The sequence below is a fragment of the Salvelinus fontinalis genome, chromosome 16 (assembly GCF_029448725.1).
Source record: "Salvelinus fontinalis isolate EN_2023a chromosome 16, ASM2944872v1, whole genome shotgun sequence".
Taxonomy (NCBI): domain Eukaryota; kingdom Metazoa; phylum Chordata; class Actinopteri; order Salmoniformes; family Salmonidae; genus Salvelinus; species Salvelinus fontinalis.
In genome coordinates, this window is record NC_074680.1 from 42,953,702 (window position 1) to 42,980,795 (window position 27,094).

General features: G+C 47.6%; 1 protein-coding gene across 1 annotated transcript in view; it reads right to left on the reverse strand.

Annotated features, from left to right (window-relative positions):
• Positions 1-27,094, reverse strand: part of LOC129813206 (neurexin-3a-like) — a 789,442-nt gene that overhangs the window by 735,431 nt on the left and 26,917 nt on the right. Inside the window, exons 3-5 of the mRNA XM_055865477.1 lie at positions 23,954-23,974; positions 22,487-22,516; positions 20,971-20,982 (exon numbers count right to left, since the gene is read on the reverse strand). Coding sequence (XP_055721452.1) covers positions 20,971-20,982; positions 22,487-22,516; positions 23,954-23,974 — 63 coding nt within the window. The remainder of the gene's footprint in view (positions 1-20,970; positions 20,983-22,486; positions 22,517-23,953; positions 23,975-27,094) is intronic.

Genomic DNA, 27,094 nt, shown 5'->3' on the forward strand with positions numbered 1-27,094 from the left:
TTTTTTATGCATGAGAGAGAGAGAGAGAGAGAGAGAGAGAGAGAGAGAGAAAAGAGTGAGCGAAATAGAGAGAGAGAAATAGAGAGAGAGAAAAAGAGAGAGAGAAAAAGAGAGAGAGAGGAATGAATAGACAAATATCAAATAGACAGTTACAGCAGCAGGTAGCCATTTGATTATCTGTTTAAAAGTCTTGTTTAGAAGTCTCATGGCTCGGGGGTAAAATGATGTACTGTGTCGTACTCACCACCCTCTGAGGGCCCTGTTTCGTACTCACCACCCTCTGAGGGCCCTGTGTCGTACTCACCACCCTCTGAGGGCCCTGTGTTGTACTCACCACCCTCTGAGGGCCCTGTGTCGTACTCACCACCCTCTGAGGGCCCTGTGTCGTACTCACCACCCTCTGAGGGCCCTGTGTCGTACTCACCACCCTCTGAGGGCCCTGTGTCGTACTCACCACCCTCTGAGGGCCCTGTGTCGTACTCACCACCCTCTGAGGGCCCTGTGTCGTACTCACCACCCTCTGAGGGCCCTGTGTCGTACTCACCACCCTCTGAGGGCCCTGTGTCGTACTCACCACCCTCTGAGGGCCCTGTGTCGTACTCACCACCCTCTGAGGGCCCTGTGTCGTACTCACCACCCTCTGAGGGCCCTGTGTCGTACTCACCACCCTCTGAGGGCCCTAATCTTTTCAGCCTCCTATGGGGGAAGAGTAGCATGACAAATCACGCTAAATTCAGCTGCTCTGTCGTTCGCTATGTACTTTAGTCTGAGATTGCCATCACTGAGGTAGTTTGTGATGATAAGGGTCGCGAGGAGCGTTGTACAGTTGTCAGAAATCGGATTGCCTCCATCTAATCAGAGCATCAAAGCCAACGACACATTTTCAAATGTTCATTTCTGGCTCTGACCCAACCCATCAGTTTCTGGACCAATCGGATGGCCCCAAATGTGTTGGCGTAAGGTCGGGGATGTACTCAGATCCAGACTTATTGTGGAGAAGAAACTAACGTCCCTGGGTGTGGCGTTTATCATCACAAGGAGTCTGGGTAGCCAGGCAAGGGGAAGATTCGCTGTCATGCCCTCTTCACCACGTTAATTCCTTAGTGATGTGGACACCGGGGAACTTGGAGCTCTCGGCCCGTCGATGTGGAGGTGGGCCCTGTGTTGAAGGTCAGCGTGGCGGAGGTGTTGGTGCCTACGCTCAACACCTGGTGGCGGCCCGTCAGGAAGTCCACGATCCAGTTGCAGAGGGATGTGTTTAGTCCTAGGGTCAATAGCTTAGTGATGAGCTTTGAGGGGACTATGGTGTTGAATGCTGAGCTGTAATCAATGTGTGTGTGTGTGTGTGTGTGTGTGTGTGTGTGTGTGTGTGTGTGTGTGTGTGTGTGTGTGTGTGTGTGTGTGTGTGTGTGTGTGTGTGTGTGTGTGTGTGTGTGAGAGTGTGTGAGAGTGTGTGAGAGAAGAGAGAGTCTCAGACTCAGTACTGATCAGCATTTGATTATTAATGTCTCCTCAAGGTTAGCAAGAAGAGAGAGTCTGAGACCCAGTACTGATCAGCATTTGATAATTAATGTCTCCTCAAGGTTAGCAAGAAGAGAGACCTCCTTAATGCAATCAAACATGATTAGATAATTAGCATACAATTTGCATAATGTCTCTGCAATTCATTACCCAGTGAGTGAGTTCATCTCTGTCCCCTGAGAACATCAGTCTATCGCCTCTCCTCTCCTCACCACACAAACAGCAAACACACACACACACACACACACACACACACACACACACACACACACACACACACACACACACACACACACACACACACACACACACACACACACACACACACACACACACACACACACACACACACACACACACATAAATGTCTTTCTCCACAGTTCTCAAAGTCCCCAGATTGTTTCTCTGTCCCCTCTCTACCCTGCCTGTCTCCATGTCCCCTCTCTACCCTGCCTGTCTCTCTGTCCCCTCTCTACCCTGCCTGTCTCCATGTCCCCTCTCTACCCTGCCTGTCTCTCTGTTTCTCTCTCTACCCTGCCTCTCTCTCTGTCCCCTCTCTACCCTGCCTGTCTCTCTCCCCTCTTTACCCAGCCTGTCTCTCTGTCCCCTCTCTACTCAGCCTGTCTCTCTGTCCCCTCTCTACTCAGCCTGTCTCTCTGTCCCATCTCTACTCAGCCTGTCTCTCTGTCCCCTCTCTACCCTGCCTGTCACTCTGTCCCCTCTCTACCCAGCCTGTCTCTCTGTCCCCTCTCTACCCAGCCTGTCTCTCTGTCCCCTCTCTACTCAGCCTGTCTCTCTGTCCCCTCTCTACTCAGCCTGTCTCTCTGTCCCCTCTCTACTCAGCCTGTCTCTCTGTCCCCTCTCTACCCTGCCTGTCTCTCTCCCCTCTCTACCCTGCCTGTCTCTCTGTTCCCTCTCTACCCAGCCTGTCTCTCTGTCCCCTCTCTACTCAACCTGTCTCTCTGTCCCCTCTCTACCCAGCCTGTCTCTCTGTCCCCTCTCTACCCTGCCTGTCTCTCTGTTCCCTCTCTACCCTGCCTGTCTCTCTGTCCCCTCTCTACCCAGCCTGTCTCTCTGTCCCCTCTCTACCCAGCCTGTCTCTCTGTTCCCTCTCTACCCAGCCTGTCTCTCTGTTCCCTCTCTACCAAGCCTGTCTCTCTGTCCCCTCTTTACCCTGCCTGTCTCCATGTCCCCTCTCTACCCTGCCTGTCTCCATGTCCCCTCTCTACCCTGCCTGTCTCCATGTCCCCTCTCTACCCTGCCTGTCTCTCTGTCCCCTCTCTACTCAGCCTGTCTCTCTCTCCCCTCTCTACCCTGCCTGTCTCTCTGTCCCCTCTCTACCCTGCCTGTCTCTCTGTCCCCTCTCTACTCAGCATGTCTCTATGTCCCCTCTCTACCCTGCCTGTCTCTCTGTTTCTCTCTCTACCCTGCCTCTCTCTCTGTCCCCTCTCTACCCTGACTGTCTCTCTGCCCCCTCTCTACCCTGCCTGTCTCTCTGCCCCCTCTCTACTCAGTCTGTCTCTCTGTTCCCTGCCTGTCTCTCTGTCCCCTCTCTACCCAGCCTGTCTCTCTGTCCCCTCTCTACCCAGCCTGTCTCTCTGTCCCCTCTCTACCCAGCCTGTCTCTCTGTCCCCTCTCTACCCTGCCCGTCTCTCTGTCCCCTCTCTACCCTGCCCGTCTCTCTGTCCCCTCTCTACCCAGCCTGTCTCTATGTCCCCTCTCTACCCTGCCTGTCTCTCTGTCCCCTCTCTACCCAGCCTGTCTCCATGTCCCCTCTCTACTCAGCCTGTCTCTCTGTCCCCTCTCTACCCAGCCTGTCTCTCTTTCCCCTCTCTACCCTGCCTGTCTCCATGTCCCCTCTCTACCCAGCCTGTCTCTCTGTCCCCTCTCTACTCAGCCTGTCTCTCTGTCCCCTCTCTACCCTGCCTGTCTCTCTGTCCCCTCTCTACCCCTGACAAAAAGAAACACCAACATAAAGTGTCTTAAAAGGGCATTGTGCCACCAAGAGCCAAAACATCTTCAATGAACCCTGGCGTAGATTCTACAAGTGTCTGGAACTCTATTGGAGGAATGCGACACTATTCTTCCATGAGAAATTCCATCATTTGGTGTTTTGTTGATGATGGTGGAAAACACTGTCTCAGGCGCCGCTCCAGTATCTCCCATAAGTGTTCAATTAGGTAGAGATCTGTTGACTGAGACGGCCATGGCGTATGGCTTTCATCATTTTCCTGCTCATCAAACCATTCAGTGACCACTCGTGCCCTGTGGATGGGGGGCCATTGTCATCCGAAGGGGCCATAGACATGGAGGCCAAAGTAATGTAATCTCTCTCTCTCTCATGGCTGTATTACAGCATCAGTCAGTCAACCACGGAAAAGACAACTGTTCACAATCACACTACTACCAGTTTCATTCTGCTATGATAACAGAACATTCACTGATATCATTGAGTTTCCACCGGTTACACTATGCAGACATATTGCCTTTAAGTAGTATAATAATAATACTATATGGTGTTTATCCAAAGCGACTTAATCATTCATGCACACTGCATATTTACCACTTTACAGCACCTTGAAGTGGAACTGACACTGTTTTAACTACTTTGTAGATATGAAACAAACAGACAATTATAATTTCAGTCAAAAACATCAAAATATTGCTCCGAAACCAACTTTATCAGGTTTTAAAATAGGTTCTATTTGTCTCATCGTTCCATGACACTAAGACGTTGTTGTCAGAATAGATGGATGCAGTTCAATGTGAGATTCATATAGTTCACCAGTACATTTCTTGAAGGGTCCCCGGTAAAAAATGCTATTTGTTTGTAAATCACAGCGGGTACATAGTTTGCTGCCTCCACCCAGTCGAGATACACTGTTTCAGCTTCAATTACTCAATATTTGGAACAAAAATGGAGGACTGTACTAATGTTAATATAAAACAAGCAAAGGGCAATAATCACAAGTTAGTCTAAACGTGGCTAATAGGCTAAGACACATGTGGCAAACAAAAGGCCCGCGGGCCAAATAGGAAATTCAAGCAAGTATACGTGAATCAGCAGTTAAGTCGTCTACAGCCTGTTGCTCTCGCATCTGTGAATTTAATGCCAACTGCTTGCGTGTGCCCCGTTTACACCGTGCAGCTTAGGGAATGTGTACAGACACATGCCGTAGTCCTTTACACCGTGCAGCTTAGGGAATGTGTACAGACACATGCCGTAGTTTTTTACACCGTGCAGCTTAGGGAATGTGTACAGACACATGCCGTAGTCCTTTACACCGTGCAGCTTAGGGAATGTGTACAGACACATGCCGTAGTCCTTTACACCGTGCAGCTTAGGGAATGCGTACAGACACATGCCGTAGTCCTTTACACCGTGCAGCTTAGGGAATGTGTACAGACACATGCCGTAGTCTTTTACACCGTGCAGCTTAGGGAATGTGTACAGACACATGCCGTAGTCCTTTACACCGTGCAGCTTAGGGAATGTGTACAGACACATGCCGTAGTCCTTTACACCGTGCAGCTTAGGGAATGTGTACAGACACATGCCGTAGTCCTTTACACCGTGCAGCTTAGGGAATGTGTACAGACACATGCCACAGTCCTTTACACCGTGCAGCTTAGGGAATGTGTACAGACACATGCCGTAGTCCTTTACACCGTGCAGCTTAGGGAATGTGTACAGACACATGCCGTAGTCCTTTACACCGTGCAGCTTAGGGAATGTGTACAGACACATGCCACAGTCCTTTACACCGTGCAGCTTAGGGAATGTGTACAGACACATGCCGTAGTCCTTTACACCGTGCAGCTTAGGGAATGTGTACAGACACATGCCGTAGTCCTTTACACCGTGCAGCTTAGGGAATGTGTACAGACACATGCCACAGTCCTTTACACCGTGCAGCTTAGGGAATGGGTACAGACACATGCCACAGTCCTAGCTAGGCTACTAAAATGTTGCAGTCTGGCTTCGGTCTTTAGAGCTTGACAATGAATAACCAAATAAAACGAAACCTGCAACAAAATACCAGGCAAAGAAGAAACATGTAGGTCAGTTACAGCAACATTTGAGCAGTAGCTTTAAGCTGGCTACACAACTACAATACATTTGGATTGCACCGACACAGCAATGCTGTATAAAACCGCACCAGCGATCCATGCAGTGGAAAAACATGAAAAACATGTTTTAAGTTTAAATTACAACAAATATAGCTACATTTCTGATATTTGGATGTTATTAAATACATTTTGATTAGGGTCGCAGCATAGCAGCAAAGGCTGGACAAATATTATGTATCTCTTATTTTGTTTTAATATGTTACAATGCTACGTACAGCATCTTATGTACATAAGTGGAAATTTTAAAGGGCCATATGTTTTAGAATAAATGGCCAGTTTGGTTCGCAGTTGCAATTTTCTTTGTAAAAACAAATAGTCTGTCAGGCCCACAAATGTGTTGTATTTTTTCAATATGCCTGATTGAGTTTGACACCCCTAGGCTAGTGTATCTATTTACATAGCTAGCAATTTTTGGGGGGCAAGCTAAAAACACAGAGCCAAACATTAGCTAGCTAACTAGCTGCTGGGAGGATGTGATGTCCTTGGAGGAGTGGGTGACTGACTTTTCCCCCTCATTTTGATTTATGGTGGCTACAGCAAGAGGTGGCAGGTGTCATTTGGGTTAGCAAGCAAGAAATGTGGATTGTGCTGAACGTGAGTGATTCTTATCCACATTTAGCATATCTCTTCGTTGTCAATCAAATGTATTTGGCATCGATCAAATGGGCAGGCAGGCGAGTTCCCATTCAGTTGTCAAAACGTGGGTTGGGACAAGCATGCATTGGCAGGCAAGCTGCAGAAGGACGAGAAGGCTACAATTCCCCGTAGTTTCAATGCAATTTTGATGGCTAACTAGGCCGTCATTGTAAATAAGAATTTGTTTATAACTGACTTGCCTAGTTAAATAAAAAATACAAATACAGTTTGTGAAGGTTAATCTAATGTTTCCTCATTAGATTTTAGCTCATCTCGCTCTGTCTAGCAGTAGTTGTTGATCCTGTTGTTATTGATGCATCACTGAGGGAGAGAGAGCCTACCTTTTCTTAGTTGTTTGATCAATAGGCCTGTAAAGTTCCCACATATAAGAGGACTCACGTTACATTTACATATTTGTAGAAATCCATTCAGGTGTATTTTGTGGCTTTTAGAGAAAGTGTTCTAATGATCTAAAGTCACGCTGTTACTACTTCCTGTAAACACACAGTCCAGTTCATAGTGAATGATGACAGGTCCTACTGCCTGTAAACACACAGTCCAGTTCAGAGTGAATGATGACAGGCCCTACTGCCTGTAAACACACAGTCCAGTTCAAAGTGAATGATGACAGGCCCTACTGCCTGTAAACACACAGTCCAGTTCAGAGTGAATGATGACAGGCCCTACTGCCTGTAAACACACAGTCCAGTTCAAAGTGAATGATGACAGGCCCTACTGCCTGTAAACACACAGTCCAGTTCAAAGTGAATGATGACAGGCCCTACTGTCTGTAAACACACAGTCCAGTTCAGAGTGAGTGATGACAGGCCCTACTGCCTGTAAACACACAGTCCAGTTCAAAGTGAATGATGGCAGGCCCTACTGCCTGTAAACACACAGTCCAGTTCAAAGTGAATGATGGCAGGACCAACTAATAGAACACCACAGTATGAGTCATAATACCCATAAAACCTAGTGTTCAAACAGGGAAATGGTTCCAATAGTTTTTCCACCATTCTTTTTTTAGAAATACTTAAAATAAGGGCTGTGTTCCCTTGTCGGCTCTCCCTGTCGTGATGTTTTGATAACTGTGTAAATCTATCTAGGACAAGGTGACTTTTATCAATATATTCACCTGTATTTACTCCCCAAAAATTAAAGGGTAATTAGCTGCTAATGTGGAACTACAAATGCCATGATGGTCTTGATGAGACTGCCGAATCGGTGCAAAGTTAAGAATCTCTGGATTAACTACCTGATGTTAACTAAATGTCGAAATGAAAAAGTTGGCGACATTTCTTTAAAATTGATAATTCTGTGAACTGTCTTGTGCAAGTTTTAAATTGACACAATACCTGTCAGCTAGAGATGACGTGAATTAGCTTGTATAACGTCTACTTTGATGCTAATTGGCATTTTTGAATAAGAGAGAGATTTACATGTTTTTTTAAAACACCATGCCAGGTTAAAACTACACCAAAAACAGCCCTTATTTCAAGTGTTTCTAAAAATGAATTTGGGAAAAATGAACGGTGAAAAAATGATTGAAACCATTTCCGACTTGCAACAGCGAGTGCAAACAGGTTGGCATTGGTGGTCTCAGTGGGAATTGAACCACAACCCTCTCAATGATAACGCCATGATCTTACCAACAGACACACAGGACCAGAACCAGAGTCTGTAATAGTACGTATGACATAGTTCTAGGGTGCCTGTGAGAGGAGGGTAGAACTGTGCCCTCTATATGAAACCAGCTGAATGTAATCTTTCCCTGACCTCAGCACTGTCAGAGCAGTTAAGACATATTGAAATCTAGCCTGACAAAGCTTATAGAGAATTATAACACAACATGAATCACACCACAGTGTTGGGAAACTGTCAGAGGAGAGGGGAAGAGGGGGGAAGAGGAGAGAGGGGAAGAGGAGAGAGAGGGGAAGAGGAGAGAGGGGTGTGGAGAGAGGAAAAGTGGAGGGAAGAGGAGAGATGGGGAAGAGGATAGAAGAGGAGAGAGGGTGGAAGAGGAAGAGGGGTGAAGAGGAGAGAGAGGAAAGAGGAGAGGGGGAAGAGGAGAGAAAGGAAGAGGAGAGAAGGGGGATGAGGAGAGAGGGGTGGGGAAGTGCAGAGAGGGGGGAGAGGAGAGAGGAGAAAGGAGAAAAGAGGAGAGAGGGGGAAGAAGAAAGAGTGGTGGAAGAGGAGTGAGAGGTGAGAGGAAGAGGAGAGAGGGGCAGGAAGAGGGAGAAAGGGTGGGAAAGGAATGAGTGGTGGAAGAGGATGGGAAGAGGAGAGAGGAAAGGGAAAGACAGAAATAGGGAAAGAGGGGGGAGGAGGAAAGAGTGGTGGAAGAGGAGGGAGAGGTGAGAGGAAGACGAGAGAGTCGAGGGGAAGAGGGAGAAAAGGGGGAAGAGGAGAGAGGGGTGGAAGAGGATGGAGAGGTGAGAGGAAGAGGAGAGAGTGGAGGGGAAGAGGAGAGAGTGGTAGAAGAGGATGGAGAGGTGAGAGGAAGAGGAGAGAGTGGAGGGGAAGAGGAGAGAGTGGAGGGGAGGGGAAGAGGAGAGAGTGGTAGAAGAGGATGGAGAGGTGAGAGGAAGAGGAGAGAGTGGAGGGGAAGAGGAGAGAGTGGTAGAAGAGGATGGAGAGGTGAGAGGAAGAGGAGAGAGTGGAGGGGAAGAGGAGAGAGTGGAGGGGAAGAGGAGAGAGTGGAGGGGAAGAGGAGAGAGTGGAGGGGAAGAGGAGAGAGTGGAGGGGAAGAAGAGAGAGTGGAGGGGCAGAGGAGAGAGTGAGGGGAAGAGGAGCAAGTGGAGGGGAAGAGGAGCAAGTGGAAGGGAAGAGGAGAGAGTGGAGGGGAAGAGGAGCTTGTGGAGGGGAAGAGGAGAGAGTGGAGGGGAAGAGGAGAGAGTGGAGGGGAAGAGGAGAGAGTGGTAGAAGAGGATGGAGAGGTGAGAAGAAGAGGAGAGAGTGGAGGGGAAGAGGAGAGAGTGGAGGGAAAGAGGAGAGAGTGGTAGAAGAGGATGGAGAGGTGAGAGGAAGAGGAGAAAGTGGAGGGAAAGAGGAGAGAGTGGTAAAAGAGGACAGAGAGGTGAGTGGAAGAGGAGAGAGTGGAGGGGAAGAGGAGAGAGTGGAGAGGAAGAGGAGAGAGTGGAGAGGAAGAGGAGAGAGTGGAGAGGAAGAGGAGAGAGTGGAGGGGAAGAGGAGAGAGTGCAGGGGAAGAGGAGAGAGTGGAGGGGATGAGGAGAGAGTGAAAGAGGATGGAGAGGTGAGAGGAAGAGGAGAGAATGGAGGGGAAGAGGAGAGAGGAAGAGGAAGAGGAGAGGTTGGAGGGGAAGAGGAGAGAGGAAGAGGAAGAGGAGAGGTTGGAGGGGAAGAGGAGAGAGTGGAGGGGAAGAGGAGAGAGTGGTAGAAGAGGAGAGAGTGCAGGGGAAGAGGAGAGAGTGGTAGAAGAGGATGGAGAGGTGAGAGGAAGAGGAGAGAGTGGAGGGGAAGAGGAGAGAGTGGAGGGGAAGAGGAGAGAGTGGAGGGGAAGAGGAGAGAGTGGTAGAAGAGGAGAGAGTGGAGGGGAAGAGGAGAGAGTGGAGGGGAAGAGGAGAGAGTGGAGGGGAAGAGGAGAGAGTGGTAGAAGAGGAGAGAGTGGAGGGGAAGAGGAGAGAGTGGAGGGGAAGAGGAGAGAGTGGAGGGGAAGAGGAGAGAGTGGAGAGGAAGAGGAGAGAGTGGAGGGGAAGAGGAGAGAGTGGAGGGAAAGAGGAGAGAGTGGTAGAAGAGGATGGAGAGGTGAGAGGAAGAGGAGAAAGTGGAGGGAAAGAGGAGAGAGTGGTAAAAGAGGACAGAGAGGTGAGTGGAAGAGGAGAGAGTGGAGGGGAAGAGGAGAGAGTGTTGGGGAAGAGGAGAGTGTGATAGAAGAGGATGGAGAGGTGAGAGGAAGAGGAGAGAGTGGAGGGGAAGAGGAGAGAGTGGAGAGGAAGAGGAGAGAGTGGAGGGGAAGAGGAGAGAGTGCAGGGGAAGAGGAGAGAGTGGAGGGGATGAGGAGAGAGTGAAAGAGGATGGAGAGGTGAGAGGAAGAGGAGAGAATGGAGGGGAAGAGGAGAGAGTGGAGGGGAAGAGGAGAGATTGAAGGGGAAGAGGAGAGAGGAAGAGGAAGAGGAGAGGTTGGAGGGGAAGAGGAGAGAGTGGAGGGGAAGAGGAGAGAGTGGTAGAAGAGGAGAGAGTGGAGGGGAAGAGGAGAGAGTGGTAGAAGAGGATGGAGAGGTGAGAGGAAGAGGAGAGAGTGGAGGGGAAGAGGAGAGAGTGGAGGGGAAGAGGAGAGAGTGGAGGGGAAGAGGAGAGAGTGGTAGAAGAGGAGAGAGTGGAGGGGAAGAGGAGAGAGTGGTAGAAGAGGATGGAGAGGTGAGAGGAAGAGGAGAGAGTGGAGGGGAAGAGGAGAGAGTGGAGGGGAAGAGGAGAGAGTGGAGGGGAAGAGGAGAGAGTGGAGGGGAAGAGGAGAGAGTGGTAGAAGAGGAGAGAGTGGAGGGGAAGAGGAGAGAGTGGAGGGGAAGAAGAGAGAGTGGAGGGGAAGAGGAGAGAGTGGTAGAAGAGGAGAGAGTGGAGGGGAAGAGGAGAGAGTGCAGGGGAAGAGGAGAGAGTGGAGGGGAAGAGGAGAGAGTGGTAGAAGAGGAGAGAGTGGAGGGGAAGAGGAGAGAGTGGTAGAAGAGGAGAGAGTGGAGGGGAAGAGGAGAGAGTGGAGGGGAAGAGGAGAGAGTGGAGGGGAAGAGGAGAGAGTGGAGAGGAAGAGGAGAGAGTGGAGGGGAAGAGAAGAGAGTGGAGGGGAAGAGGAGAGAGTGCAGGGGAAGAGGAGAGAGTGGAGGGGAAGAGGAGAGAGTGCAGGGGAAGAGGAGAGAGTGGAGGGGAAGCGGAGAGAGTGATAGAAGAGGATGGAGAGGTGAGAGGAAGAGGAGAGAATGGAGGGGAAGAGGAGAGAGTGGAGGGGAAGAGGAGAGAGTGGAGGGGAAGAGGAGAGAGTGGAGGGGAAGAGGAGAGAGTGGAGGGGAAGAGGAGAGAGTGGTAAGAGGAAGAGGAAGAGGAGAGGTTGGAGGGGAAGAGGAGAGAGTGGAGGGGAAGAGGAGAGAGTGGTAGAAGAGGAGAGAGTGGAGGGGAAGAGGGGAGAGAGGTAGAAGAGGATGGAGAGGTGAGAGGAAGAGGAGAGAGTGGAGGGGAAGAGGAGAGAGTGGGGGGGAAGAGGAGAGAGTGGTAGAAGAGGAGAGATTGGAGGGGAAGAGGAGAGAGTGGAGGGAAGAGGAGAGAGTGGAGGGGAAAAGGAGAGAGTGGTAGAAGAGGAGAGAGTGGAGGGGAAGAGGAGAGAGTGGAGGGGAAGAGGAGAGAGTGGAGGGGAAGAGGAGAGAGTGGAGGGGAAGAAGAGAGAGTGGAGGGGCAGAGGAGAGAGTGAGGGGAAGAGGAGCAAGTGGAGGGGAAGAGGAGCAAGTGGAAGGGAAGAGGAGAGAGTGGAGGGGAAGAGGAGCTTGTGGAGGGGAAGAGGAGAGAGTGGAGGGGAAGAGGAGAGAGTGGAGGGGAAGAGGAGAGAGTGGTAGAAGAGGATGGAGAGGTGAGAAGAAGAGGAGAGAGTGGAGGGAAAGAGGAGAGAGTGGTAGAAGAGGATGGAGAGGTGAGAGGAAGAGGAGAAAGTGGAGGGAAAGAGGAGAGAGTGGTAAAAGAGGACAGAGAGGTGAGTGGAAGAGGAGAGAGTGGAGGGGAAGAGGAGAGAGTGTTGGGGAAGAGGAGAGTGTGATAGAAGAGGATGGAGAGGTGAGAGGAAGAGGAGAGAGTGGAGGGGAAGAGGAGAGAGTGGAGGGGAAGAGGAGAGAGTGGAGAGGAAGAGGAGAGAGTGGAGAGGAAGAGGAGAGAGTGGAGGGGAAGAGGAGAGAGTGCAGGGGAAGAGGAGAGAGTGGAGGGGAAGAGGAGAGAGTGATAGAAGAGGATGGAGAGGTGAGAGGAAGAGGAGAGAGTGGAGGGGAAGAGGAGAGAGTGGAGGGGAAGAGGAGAGAGTGGAGGGGAAGAGGAGAGAGTGGAGAGGAAGAGGAGAGAGTGGAGAGGAAGAGGAGAGAGTGGAGGGGAAGAGGAGAGAGTGCAGGGGAAGAGGAGAGAGTGGAGGGGAAGAGGAGAGAGTGATAGAAGAGGATGGAGAGGTGAGAGGAAGAGGAGAGAGTGGAGGGGAAGAGGAGAGAGTGGAGGGGAAGAGGAGAGAGTGGAGGGGAAGAGGAGAGAGTGGTAGAAGAGGAGAGAGTGGAGGGGAAGAGGAGAGAGTGGTAGAAGAGGATGGAGAGGTGAGAGGAAGAGGAGAGAGTGGAGGGGAAGAGGAGAGAGTGGAGGGGAAGAGGAGAGAGTGGAGGGGAAGAGGAGAGAGTGGTAGAAGAGGAGAGAGTGGAGGGGAAGAGGAGAGAGTGGAGGGGAAGAGGAGAGAGTGGAGGGGAAGAGGAGAGAGTGGAGGGGAAGAGGAGAGAGTGGAGGGGAAGAGGAGAGAGTGGAGGGGAAGAGGAGAGAGTGGAGGGGAAGAGGAGAGAGTGGAGGGGAAGAGGAGAGAGTGGAGGGGAAGAGAAGAGAGTGGAGGGGAAGAGGAGAGAGTGCAGGGGAAGAGGAGAGAGTGGAGGGGAAGAGGAGAGAGTGATAGAAGAGGATGGAGAGGTGAGAGGAAGAGGAGAGAATGGAGGGGAAGAGGAGAGAGTGGAGGGGAAGAGGAGAGAGTGGAGGGGAAGAGGAGAGAGTGGTGAGAGGAAGAGGAAGAGGAGAGGTTGGAGGGGAAGAGGAGAGAGTGGAGGGGAAGAGGAGAGAGTGGAGGGGAAGAGGAGAGAGTGGTAGAAGAGGAGAGAGTGGAGGGGAAGAGGGGAGAGTGGTAGAAGAGGATGGAGAGGTGAGAGGAAGAGGAGAGAGTGGAGGGGAAGAGGAGAGAGTGGAGGGGAAGAGGAGAGAGTGGAGGGGAAGAGGAGAGAGTGGTAGAAGAGGAGAGAGTGGAGGGGAAGAGGAGAGAGTGGAGGGAAGAGGAGAGAGTGGAGGGGAAAAGGAGAGAGTGGTAGAAGAGGAGAGAGTGGAGGGGAAGAGGAGAGAGTGGAGGGGAAGAGGAGAGAATGGAGGGGAAGAGGAGAGAGTGGAGGGGAAGAGGAGAGAGTGGAGGGGAAGAGGAGAGAGTGGAGGGGAAGAGGAGCGAGTGGAAGGGAAGAGGAGAGAGTGGAGGGGAAGAGGAGCAAGTGGAGGGGAAGAGGAGAGAGTGGAAGGGAAGAGGAGAGAGTGGTAGAAGAGGATGGAGAGGTGAGAAGAAGAGGAGAGAGTGGAGGGGAAGAGGAGAGTGTGGAGGGGAAGAGGAGAGAGTGGAGGGGAAGAGGAGAGAGTGGTAGAAGAGGATGGAGAGGTGAGAGGAAGAGGAGAAAGTGGAGGGAAAGAGGAGAGAGTGGTAGAAGAGGACAGAGAGGTGAGTGGAAGAGGAGAGAGTGGAGGGGAAGAGGAGAGGAGAGAGTGGAGGGGAAGAGGAGAGGAGAGAGTGGAGGGGAAGAGGAGAGAGTGGTGAGAGGAAGAGGAAGAGGAGAGGCTGGAGGGGAAGAGGAGAGAGTGGAGGGGGAGAGGAGAGAGTGGTAGAAGAGGAGAGAGTGGAGGGGAAGAGGAGAGAGTGGTAGAAGAGGATGGAGAGGTGAGAGGAAGAGGAGAGAGTGGAGGGGAAGAGGAGAGAGTGGAGGGGAAGAGGAGAGAGTGGAGGGGAAGAGGAGAGAGTGGAGGGGAAGAGGAGAGAGTGGTAGAAGAGGAGAGAGTGGAGGGGAAGAGGAGAGAGTGGAGGGGAAGAGGAGAGAGTGGAGGGGAAGAGGAGAGAGTGGTAGAAGAGGAGAGAGTGGAGGGGAAGAGGAGAGAGTGGAGGGGAAGAGGAGAGAGTGGAGGGGAAGAGGAGAGAGTGGAGGGGAAGAGGAGAGAGTGGAAGGGAAGAGGAGAGAGTGGAGGGGAAGAGGAGCACGTGGAGGGGAAGAGGAGAGAGTGGAGGGGAAGAGGAGAGAGTGGTAGAAGAGGATGGAGAGGTGAGAAGAAGAGGAGAGAGTGGAGGGGAAGAGGAGAGAGTGGAGGGGAAGAGGAGAGAGTGGATAGAAGAGGATGGAGAGGTGAGAGGAAGAGGAGAGATTGGATATAAGAGGATGGAGAAGTGAGAGGAAGAGGAGAGAGTGGAGGGGAAGAGGAGAGAGAATTACATTGAGAGCATTACATTGAGAGCATTGTGATAGAATGACTCCAGATGAGTCTGTCTGTCTGTCTGTCTGTCTGTCTGTCTGTCTGTCTGTCTGTCTCTCTTGCTCTCTCTCTCAATTCAATTTCAAATCAAGGGCTTTATTGTCATGGGAAACATATGTTTACACTGCAAAAGTAAGCGAAGTAGACAATAAATAAAAGTAAAATAAACAATAAAAATGAACAGTAAACATTACATTCACAGAAGTTCCAGAAGACATTACAAATGTCATATTATGTCTATGGGCAGTGTTGTAGTGAATAGTTAAAGTACAAAAGGGAAAATAAACAAACATAAATATGGGTTGTATTTACAATGGTATTTGTTCTTCACTGGTTGCCCTTTTCTTGTGGCAACAGGTCACAAATATTGCTGATGTGATGTCACACTGTGGTATTTCACTCAATAGATATGGGAGTTTATCAAGATTGGGTTTGTTTTTTAAATCTTTGTGGGTCTGTGTAATCTGAGTTAAAAATCAGTTTCGAACGTGGTCATACATTTGGCAGGAGGTTAGGAAGTGCAGCTCAGTTTCCAACACATTTTGTGGCCAGTGAGCACATAACCTGTCTTCTCTTGAGAGCCATGTCTGCCTACGGTGGCCGTTCTCAGTAGCAAAGCTATACTCACTGAGTCTGTACATAGTCAAAGCTTTCTGCCATTGTGAACTCTCTGTTTAGGGCCAAATAGCATTCCAGTTTGCTCAGTTTTACTACAGCTTGCTGATGGGAATCTTCTCCAGGTTCATCTCTCTGTAGGTGATGGCTTTGTTATGGAAGGTTTGGGAATCACTTCCTTTTAGGTGGTTGTAGAATTTAATGGCTCTTTTCTGGATTTTGGTAATTAGTGGGTATCGGCCTAATTCTGCTCTGAATGCATTATTTGGTGTTCTACGTTGTACACTGAGGATATTTTACCAGAACTCTGCATGCAGAGTCTCAATCTGGTCTTTGTCTCATTTTGTGAATTCTTGGTTGGTGAGCGGACCCCAGACCTCACAACCATAAAGGGCAATGGGCTCTATGACTGATTCAAGTATTTTTAGCCAGATACTAATTTGTATGATGAATTTTATGTTCCTATTGATGGCATAGAAGGTCCTTCTCGGCCTAACATCAGCGACCTTACCTGTGGAGCTGATGTTTAGGCCGAGGTATGTATAGTTTTTTATGTGCTGTAGGGCAACGATATCTAGATGGAATTTGTATTTGTGGTCCTGGCGACTAGACCTTTTTTGGAACGCCATTATTTTGGTCTTACTGAGATTTACTGTCAGGGCCCAGGTCTGTCAGGGCCCAGGTCTGTCAGGGCCCAGGTCTGTCAGGGCCCAAGTCTGGCAGAATCTGTGCAGAAGATCTAGGTGCTGCTGTAAGGCCTGCTATGTTGGTGACATGAGCACCAGATCATCAGCAAACAGTAGACGTTTGACTTCAGATTCTAGTAGGGTGAGGCCGGGTGCTGCACTGTCTCTCTCTCTCCCTCCCTCTGTGATTCCATCTATGTCTTCCTGTATCCTGTGGTGGATGCAAATAGAGCCGGAATGGAGATCCTGTCTGCTTAACAGGAGCCGACAGGGGGGCTGATGGGTAATAATGTCTGCCTTCTCGTGGAGAGATTAAACACAGGAAGTAAGACAGACAGGAGAATTGAGGGAAGCATAGATGGATGAAGAAGAGGGAAGGAGAGGTGAGGAGGAGGAGGAAAGGAGAGAGAGGAGGAGTAGAGAAGATGAGTAGGGAAGGAGAGAGAGAGGAGGAAGAGGGAAGGAGAGAGAGGAGGAGGGGGGAAGATGAGTAGGGAAGGAGAGAGAGAGGAGGAGGAGGGAAGATGAGAGGAGGAGGAGGGAAATGAGAGAGGAGGAGTAGGGAAGGAGAGAGAGGAGGAGTATGGAAGGAGAGAGGGAAGGAGAGAGAGGAGGAGTAGGGAAGGAGAGAGAGGAGGAGGAGGGAAGGAGGGAGAGAGGAGGAGGAGGGAAGGAGAGAGAGAGGAGGAGGAGGGAAGGAGAGAGAGGAGGAGTATGGAAGATGAGTAGGGAAGGAGAGAGAGAGAGAGGAGGAGGAGGGAAGATGAGTAGGGAAGGAGAGAGAGAGGAGGAGTAGGGAAGATGAGTAGGGAAGGAGAGAGAGAGGAGGAGGAGGGAAGGAGAGAGAGAGGAGTAGGGAATGAGAGAGAGAGGAGGAAGGAAGGAGAGAGCGAGAAGGAAGGAAGGAGAGAGAAAAGAGGAGTAGGGAAGGAGAGAGCGAGAGAAGGAGGGAAGGAGAGAGAGAGGAGAAGGATGGAAGAAAAGAGAGGAGAAGGATGGAAGGAGAGAGAGAGAGAAGAGAAGGAGGGAAGGAGAGAGAGAGAGAAGAGAAGGAGGGAAGGAGAGAGAGAGGAGGAGTAGGGAAGGAGAGAGTCTGTACATAGTCAAAGCTTTCTGCCATTGTGAACTCTCTGTTTAGGGCCAAATAGCATTCAAGGGCCAAATAGAACCAGTCAGCACAGGGGGAAGATGTTGATAAAACACTGGGGCTTAGTGTACCTCTCTGGGTTTCCTTTTGGGTTTGGGACGGGGAGAGTATTGTTCTTTACTTCATTGGGAAGAGAAGAGTTTTGCTTATTATTGTAGGCCAATATCATCCTATCAAACTGACTCCACAGTCTGGTTTCCCTTACTAAAGACAGAGACACTGCGTTTTAATTGATAATGTGACAGCTGGGCATTTCTTTGCCTTCAAGCTCATTGTGTCCCTTGTGAATGTCCAGGAAGCTGTGGGGTATTCCAGTAAAGTCGGGCAGAGCAGAACAGAGGCAGCTAGCGCTTCACGTTCCTCTGGTTCATCAGTCTCTCACTGTAAAGCAGTCACTATGGTGTGAACGTACAGGGTGGTTGGAAAACCACACACCTTTTTCAGGATACACATATCTCTCTGGTGTGTGCTCATAGCAGTTTTCCAAGAGGCCAATTGGTCGGACTCGGCCGTGCCTGAACATTTTCCAACCTAAGTTCCAAATGATTATCTGCACATTAATCATTTTTGCAATCAAGGCTAACGACTTGATTATGGCCAAAAACATGTGTTTTGTTCATGATAAAAAGGATGTACTGTCACGTTCCTGACCTGTTTTCTCTTGTTTTGTATGTGTTTATTGGTCAGGGCGTGAGTTGGGTGGGCAGTCTATGTTTTCTGTTTCTATGTTGGTTTTGGGTTGCCTGGTATGGCTCTTAATTAGAGGCAGGTGTTTTGCGTTTTCCTCTAATTGAGAGTCATATTAAGGTAGGTTGTTCTCACTGTTTGTTTGTGGGTGATTGTCTCCTGTGTCATCCGTGTCTGTACCATACGGGACTGTTTGGCTGTTCATTCGTTTGATGTAGTCTGTTCCTGTCCGTGAGTTCTACGTGTAGTTATGTAAGTTCATGTTCAGGTTTCGTCTACGTCGTTTTCTTATTTTGTAATTTTCCAAGTGTTTTCGTATTCGTCTTCGCTTTCAATAAATTACATTATGTCATCGTACCTTGCTGCGTATTGGTCCACCGATCCTTCTCTCCTCTCCTCGTCCGAGGAAGAGGAGGACGACAGCCATTACATGTACAGAGATTTCATAAAGCAGGTTAGGCATATTCTGTCTTCTCGCAGGCAGGCAGCCATTCAGAGAGCCAGACACAGCCAGAATGTGTCCCAGTGGGGTTCTCCCCAAGGCAGTCCCAATCCCAGGTCATGACTAAATCAGCAATGTGTGTGTGTGTGTGTGTGTGTGTGTGTGTGCGTGCGCCAACACAATACTCCAATGACAAACTAAAAATACAACACATCTATTAAAGTGTGTGTCCCTGGTCTCCTAACTGTCTCTCTCTCTCTCTAACTTCTCTCTTAAACTAACCCTCTCTCTACCTCTCCCTGTCCTCACCCCTCTCTCTACCCCTCCCTGTCCTCTCCATCCCTCTCCCTGTCCTCTCCATCCTCACCCCTCTCTCTACCTCTCCCTGTCCTCTCCATCCTCACCCCTCTCTCTACCCCTCCCTGTCCTCTCCATCCTCACCCCTCTCTCTACCTCTCCCTGTCCTCTCCATCCTCACCCCTCTCTCTACCCCTCCCTGTCCTCTCCATCCTCACCCCTCTCTCTACCCCTCCCTGTCCTCTCCATCCTCACCCCTCTCTCTACCTCTCCCTGTCCTCTCCATCCTCACCCCTCTCTCTACCCCTCCCTGTCCTCTCCATCCTCACCCCTCTCTCTACCCCTCCCTGTCCTCTCCATCCTCACCCCTCTCTCTACCTCTCCCTGTCCTCTCCATCCTCACCCCTCTCTCTACCTCTCCCTGTCCTCTCCATCCTCACCCCTCTCTCTACCTCGCCCTGTCCTATCCATCCTCACCCCTCTCTCTACCCCTCCCTGTCCTCTCCATCCTCACCCCTCTCTCTACCTCTCCCTGTCCTCTCCATCCTCACCCCTCTCTCTACCCCTCCCTGTCCTCTCCATCCTCACCCCTCTCTCTACCCCTCCCTGTCCTCTCCATCCTCACCCCTCTCTCTACCTGTCCCTGTCCTCTCCATCCTCACCCCTCTCTCTACCCCTCCCTGTCCTCTCCATCCTCACCCCTCTCTCTACCCCTCCCTGTCCTCTCCATCCTCGCCCCTCTCTCTACCCCTCCCTGTCCTATCCATCCTCGCCCCTCTCTCTACCTCTCCCTGTCCTATCCATCCTCGCCCCTCTCTCTACCCCTCCCTGTCCTCTCCATCCTCACCCCTCTCTCTACCTCTCCCTGTCCTCTCCATCCTCACCCCTCTCTCTACCCCTCCCTGTCCTCTCCATCCTCGCCCCTCTCTCTACCTCTCCCTGTCCTCTCCATCCTCACCCCTCTCTCTACCCCTCCCTGTCCTCTCCATCCTCACCCCTCTCTCTACCTCTCCCTGTCCTCACCCCTCTCTCTACCCCTCCCTGTCCTATCCATCCTCACCCCTCTCTCTACCCCTCCCTGTCCTATCCATCCTCACCCCTCTCTCTACCCCTCCCTGTCCTCTCCATCCTTACCCCTCTCTCTACCTCTCCCTGTCCTCACCCCTCTCTCTACCCCTCCCTGTCCTATCCATCCTCGCCCCTCTCTCTACCCCTCCCTGTCCTCTCCATCCTCACCCCTCTCTCTACCCCTCCCTGTCCTCTCCATCCCCACCCCTCTCTCTACCCCTCCCTGTCCTCTCCATCCTCGCCCCTCTCTCTACCTCTCCCTGTCCTCTCCATCCTCGCCCCTCTCTCTACCTCTCCCTGTCCTCACCCCTCTCTCTACCCCTCCCTGTCCTCACCCCTCTCTCTACCCCTCCCTGTCCTCTCCATCCTCACCCTCTCTCTACCTCTCCCTGTCCTCTCCATCCTCGCCCCTCTCTCTACCTCTCCCTGTCCTCACCCCTCTCTCTACCCCTCCCTGTCCTCTCCATCCTCACCCCTCTCTCTACCTCTCCCTGTCCTCACCCCTCTCTCTACCCCTCCCTGTCCTATCCATCCTCACCCCTCTCTCTACCCCTCCCTGTCCTATCCATCCTCACCCCTCTCTCTACCCCTCCCTGTCCTCTCCACCCTTACCCCTCTCTCTACCTCTCCCTGTCCTCACCCCTCTCTCTACCCCTCCCTGTCCTATCCATCCTCGCCCCTCTCTCTACCCCTCCCTGTCCTCTCCATCCTCACCCCTCTCTCTACCCCTCCCTGTCCTCTCCATCCTCACCCCTCTCTCTACCCCTCCCTGTCCTCTCCATCCTCACCGCTCTCTCTACCCCTCCCTGTCCTCTCCATCCTCACCCCTCTCTCTACCTCTCCCTGTCCTCTCCATCCTCGCCCCTCTCTCTACCTCTCCCTGTCCTCTCCATCCTCGCCCCTCTCTCTACCTCTCCCTGTCCTCAACCCTCTCTCTACCTCTCCATCCTCACCTCTCCCTGTCCTCTCCATCCTCACCCCTCCCTGTCCTCTCCATCCTCACCCCTCTCTCTGGGAAAATGGAAAAACATCCTTCCTGAACATCATTCAAATCTCTCCCAGTCTATAGTCATCAAACTGAGAGCCTGTTTTCCCAAAACCCAGACCCAGACCTAATCCATAATCCAGTAATCCAGTACTCAACATATCTACATCTCCACTGCCTCCTTCACTCATTTAGACTCAGTCAGCCCTCTGTCTGTTTTACAACTTTAAATTAACGTTCATTTAATTAACTCGCTTAATCCAAGCACCCTTGTTGAGCTTCCATTAGGCAGGAACTGATAAACACACCGAGAGGCATACACAGTACAGCAACTCACTGCATTACACCAGGGGAGTGTTTCACTTTAGACTCCAGACCGCTGTTAGAACACACACATCAATGTTTTAGACAACAGCGGGAATACACCCTGTTTTAACACACAGAGAAACGCACACGGTATTTGACATGACACTCACTCAAACTAGCCCACGGTTTCTTAAAGAGTAGTTGAAGAAAGACTGATCTGTACCTTTGCTTTTAGCTAGGGGAGGAGGAGAGAAGAGGTCGTGTATCCACAGTGGCGGAAGAGGAGGAAGAGGAGGAGAGAAGAGGTCGTGTATCCACAGTGGCGGAAGAGGAGGAAGAGGAGGAGAGAAGAGGTCGTGTTTCCACAGTGGCGGAAGAGGAGGAAGAGGAGGAGAGAAAACCATCAGTGAATAGTTTGACGTGGAAGAGTGCTCGATGAGTACAAAACAGACATTAACATATTTATATTAATAACATCAACACACAGTAGCAACTTGGCAGTGTAGTAAAATCAGACCACACAGTCCTTCACACACTACACATAAACACACACACACACACACACACATCATGCAGTATTCTAGGTTTATGTTAAAGTCTGCATACGGAAAAACAAATATTTCAGTCAGTTTGCACCTTAGACGGCAAACTCTTCATCTTTTGATATTGTTGATGTAATACTGTAACATTGATGTAACACTGTAACACTGAGGTAATGATGTAACATTGATGTAACATTGATGTAACAATGTAACACTGAGGTAATAATGTAACATTGATGTAACATTGATGTAATAATGTAACATTGATGTAATAATGTAACATTGATGTAACATTGATGTAATAATGTAACATTGATGTAGCATTGATGTAATGATGTAACATTGATGTAATAATGTAACATTGATGTAACATTGATGTAATGATGTAACATTGATGTAATAATGTAACATTGATGTAATAATGTAACATTGATGTAATGATGTAACATTGATGTAATAATGTAACATTGATGTAACATTGATGTAATGATGTAACATTGATGTAACATTGATGTAATGATGTAACATTGATGTAATAATGTAACATTGATGTAATAATGTAACATTGATGTAACATTGATGTAATGATGTAACATTGATGTAATAATGTAACATTGATGTAACATTGATGTAATAATGTAACATTGATGTAGCATTGATGTAATGATGTAACATTGATGTAATAATGTAACATTGATGTAACATTGATGTAGTAATGTAACATTGATGTAACATTGATGTAATAATGTAACATTGATGTAGCATTGATGTAATGATGTGACATTGATGTAATAATGTAACATTGATGTAACATTGATGTAATGATGTAACATTGATGTAATAATGTAACATTGATGTAGCATTGATGTAATGATGTAACATTGATGTAATAATGTAACATTGATGTAATGATGTAACATTGATGTAATAATGTAACATTGATGTAGTAATGTAACATTGATGTAACATTGATGTAATAATGTAACATTGATGTAATAATGTAACATTGATGTAATAATGTAACATTGATGTAATAATGTAACATTGATGTAATGCTATTGTTATTTTTTATTGTTATGAACATCACATATAGAGGAAAATTTGCATTTGTCATCTGAAGAGAACATCTTCGAAACATCACAAAAAACACACAACCACGCTGAAACAAATGATGGTGAGAAAAGAAGAGAGGCCTACCTTGTTCTGCCATCATCATATGTGAAAATCCTTTAGGGAACGAACGAGAGAAAGATAGAGAAAAAAGGAGAAAGAGAGAGAACACTTCAGAACCTATTTTTCAATACTATATAGGTACAGTATTGTGATGGCCCATATTTTCCCGTGAGAGAAAGTATAACATTTATTTAACTAGGCAAGTCAGTTAAGAACCAATTCTTATTTACAATGACAGTCTACCCCAGCCAAACCCTAACCCTAAATTGGCTGGGCCAATTGTGCGCCGCCCTATGGGACTCCCAAACATGGCCGGTTGTGATACAACCTGGAATCGAACCAGGGTCTGTAGTGAGATTCGGTGCCTTAGACCTCTACACCACTCAGGAGCCCTGACAGACAAACAAGCTTCCCACAGCTTAGGTAGCATTCTGAAATAGCTGAACTTAAGAAGTAGCTTATGTAGCATTCTGAAATAGTTGAACTTAAGAAGTAGCATTCTGAAATAGTTAAACTTAAGAAGTAGCATTCTGAAATAGTTGAACTTAAGAAGTAGCTATGTAGCATTCTGAAATAGCTGAACTTAAGAAGTAGCTATGTAGCATTCTGAAATAGTTGAATTTAAGAAGTAGTTCATGTAGCATTCTGAAATAGTTAAACATAAGAAGTAGCATTCTGAAATAGCTGAACTTAAGAAGTAGCTATGTAGCATTCTGAAATAGCTGAACTTAAGAAGTAGCTATGTAGCATTCTGAAATAGCTAAACTTAAGAAGTAGCTATGTAGCATTCTGAAATAGCTGAACTTAAGAAGTAGCTATGTAGCATTCTGAAATAGTTGAATTTAAGAAGTAGTTCATGTAGCATTCTGAAATAGTTAAACATAAGAAGTAGCATTCTGAAATAGCTGAACTTAAGAAGTAGCTATGTAGCATTCTGAAATAGTTGAATTTAATAAGTAGTTCATGTAGCATTCTGAAATAGTTAAACTTAAGAAGTAGCATTCTGATTCTGAAATAGTTGAACTTAAGAAGTAGCATTCTGAAATAGTTGAACTTAAGAATTAGCTATGTAGCATTCTGAAATAGTTTAACTTAATAAGTAGCTATGTAGTAGGACAGACACATCTTTGTAGGAGTATTTAGGTTATAACAACATGACTGCCAAAAACACAAAAAAAACAATTTTCCATCCTAAAAAAATGCTATGTTTTTATTAGTACCATGTACAGATATATGTGGGATCTCTAGTGTATTAGAGATATAAAAAGTGTTCTGAAGATTGTAAATTCCACTTAGATATTTCAGACTTGTTTTATCAACCCCTACAAAAATGTCCAAAAATTATAATCCACATAATAATTCACATTTCCTGTGATAATTTTCCTGCTGTAGCAAACTGGCTCAAATTAATATCCTACATCTGTATATAACAAGTGTTCAATGATTTTTACTTATATTTCTAAGAGGAGATGTTTTCCTCGGAAAAATTACCTGGAATATTGTCGTTGAACTCTGGAAGAAGAAGAAAAAGAACAAAGAAGAAAAAAAGAGTTGCATCATTAGAATCCCTCTTATTTCATTGGCAGGAAGTCTATCACGCAAACCTAACACACCTGACACCTAACACACCTGACACCTAATACACCTGACACACCTAACACACGTGACACCTAACACCTAACACCTAACACACCTGACACCTAATACACCTGCCACCTACTCCCTGACACACCTACCACACCTGACAAACCTGCCACCTAACACTGTCCTGTTCATGGATGTAGTGAGTGTATGTTACAGTAAAATATATTACATTGGAGGGAATATATTGTTGCAAGAGAGAACATCACTGTCATCATCTCATCGGTCCCATCCTGTGAAAGGGGATCAGATCACCAGAACACCCCTTTGACCCCCAAATACATTCAGAAAAACATTGAGGAAGCCTATTTCCGCTTCAGTAACACTTACAGGTAAACACACACACAAACACACACACACACACACACACACACACACGCCTGGGTACATGTTTAGCTTTTTGCCCAAGCACTACAAAGCAGGTTCAAGTAATGAAGGTTTGATGATGAGTTGGTTATTTGAATCAGCTGTGTTGTGCTAGGACAAACAAAACAAATTGTGCACCCCTTTTGGTCCCCAGGAACGAGCTTGTGGTCCCCAGGAACGAGTTTGGGAAACCATGCATTAAAGCATTGGGCCATCGGTACTGAGACAACCTCTCCCATACAGGACTCCTCCTCTAGGAGTCAGAACAGAGACACACCATTAACTTCTTGCGACTACAGGGGGTGCTGTTTACTCATCAGCATATTTGCATTACAGATTAAACGGCTTCCTACTCTCCTACTTTATCGTACAATATACATATTATATACATATTATTACTATTATTGGATAGAAAACAGTCTCTAGTTTCTATAGCCGTTGGAATTTTGTCTCTGAGTGGAACAGAACTCATTCTACAGCAATTTCCCTGACATGGAGTCAGATTTCACACATTTTGGCCCCTGATCTGGAGTCAGTTTAAAGGCCACTGTGAATGCTATAAGGATACGGACACTGCTTACGTCTTCCCCTAAGTGCCTTTACTTGAAGACGCTTTGAATGGTATCGATTGCCCAATCACAGCCACTATAAAACAAAAACACGTGTGGGTAGGAACTCCTTTCCAGCTGCGCCGGACGCACGGTGGACGCCGACACGTTCTTTTTCCAAGCATTAGTGGAGCCAGTAATATTTCTCAGGTCATGTTTTTACTCGTTATAGGAGTTAAAAACATCATAAGGTAGTTCATTTGAACCGTTTTATAGCAATTTATATCCGTTTAGTGCGCATTTTGGGACATTTATTTCTGAGACTTTTTGAAGAGCCGGGCAGGTTTCCAGTTCATGCCGAACGCAGTTGGCATTTCCACATGGCAAGAGGACAGCTTTCGACCAAAAGACGATTAGACCCAAGAAAGGATTCTTTGCCCAAGATTCTGATGGAAGAACAGCTCAAAGTAGGAATAATTTATTATGATAAATCGTGTTTCTGTCGAGAAATGTTAATCGCTTATGACGCCATTTTGTTTGACGTAGCTTCGCTTGGCGCAAACTGTATTGAAAAGTAAGGATCATTTTAAAAATTTAAATCAGCGATTGTATTAAGAATTAAATTGTCTATCAATCGCTGTCCACCCTATATTTTTTAGTCACGTTTATGAGTATTTATGTATACGACTAGATCACTGTCTAATATGGCGCACGACATTGTCTGACCAGCTGGGCAACTTTTGTCATTGTCTAACCATGATTTTGGTGGCTAAATATGCACATTTTCGAACAAACTGTATATGTATGTTGTAATATGATGTTACAGGAGTGTCATCGGAAGAATTCTGAGAAGGTTAGTGGAAAAAATTAATATATTTTGGCGATAATATGATATCGCTCTCTTTGGCTAGAATCAGTGCTCGGGTAACGTTTGCGTATGTGGTATGCTAATATAACGATTTATTGTGTTTTCGCTGTAAGACACTTAGAAAATCTGAAATATTGTCTGTATTCACAGGATCTGTGTCTTTCGATTAGTGTATGCTGTGTATTTTTACGAAATGTTTGATGATTAGTAATTAGGTAAACACGTTGCTCTATGTATTTATTCTTGTCCATTTGTGACGGTGGGTGCAATTGTAAACTATGATATCTACCTGAAATATGCACATTTTTCTAACAAAACCTATCCTATACCATAAATATGTTATCAGACTGTCATCTGATGAGGTTTTTTCTTGGTTAGTGGCTATCAATATCTTAGTTTAGCCGAATTGGTGATAGCACCTGATGGAGTAAGAAACTGATGGAGTTAGAAAAGTGGTGTCTTTTGCTAACGTGGTTAGCTAATAGATTTACATATTTTGTCTTCCCTGTAAAACATTTTAAAAATCTGAAATGGTGGCTTTATTCACAGGATCTGTATCTTTCATTAGGTGTCTTGGACTTGTGATTTAATGATATTTAGATGCTACTATTTAATTGTGACGCTATGCTAGCGATGCTAATCAGTGTGGGGGGTGCTCCCGGATCCGGGGTAGATGCTCGTTAGAGGTTAAACCGACCGCCAAGACGTTTGTTTTAGGGGGAAAAATCGAAATGCAGGGACAGTTCAAATTATTTAGCCATTTTTAGATGCAGCGTCTTAATCCATTGTTTTATAATTGAAACCTTGACAATATAATAAATGTGAAAACTATTAAGATGAAATGGTAGCTTTGGTTCTTTCCCACCAATCTGTCTCACTGTAAGTCTGCTAATTAGCCCGACCACAGGCAGTGATTAAGAAAGGAAATGAACACCAGACTAATTGAGTCGGTCTCCATTAAAGGCTTCAGAGATCTGTTAGAGATTAATTTAAATCATTTCACGATCCAGATATTAGATACGTATTAGAGATGTAGAGATTCAACTCAAATTATTTTTTACCAGACAGATGTTACTTATGTATTAGGGAATTCATTTAGTCACCGAGCAAATTCCATCTGCCTGAACATAGGACAAGCTGTTCAAATAGCACACGTGTGCCCTGCGTGCGTTTGTGCGCGCGTGTGTGTGTGTGTGTGTGTGTGTGTGT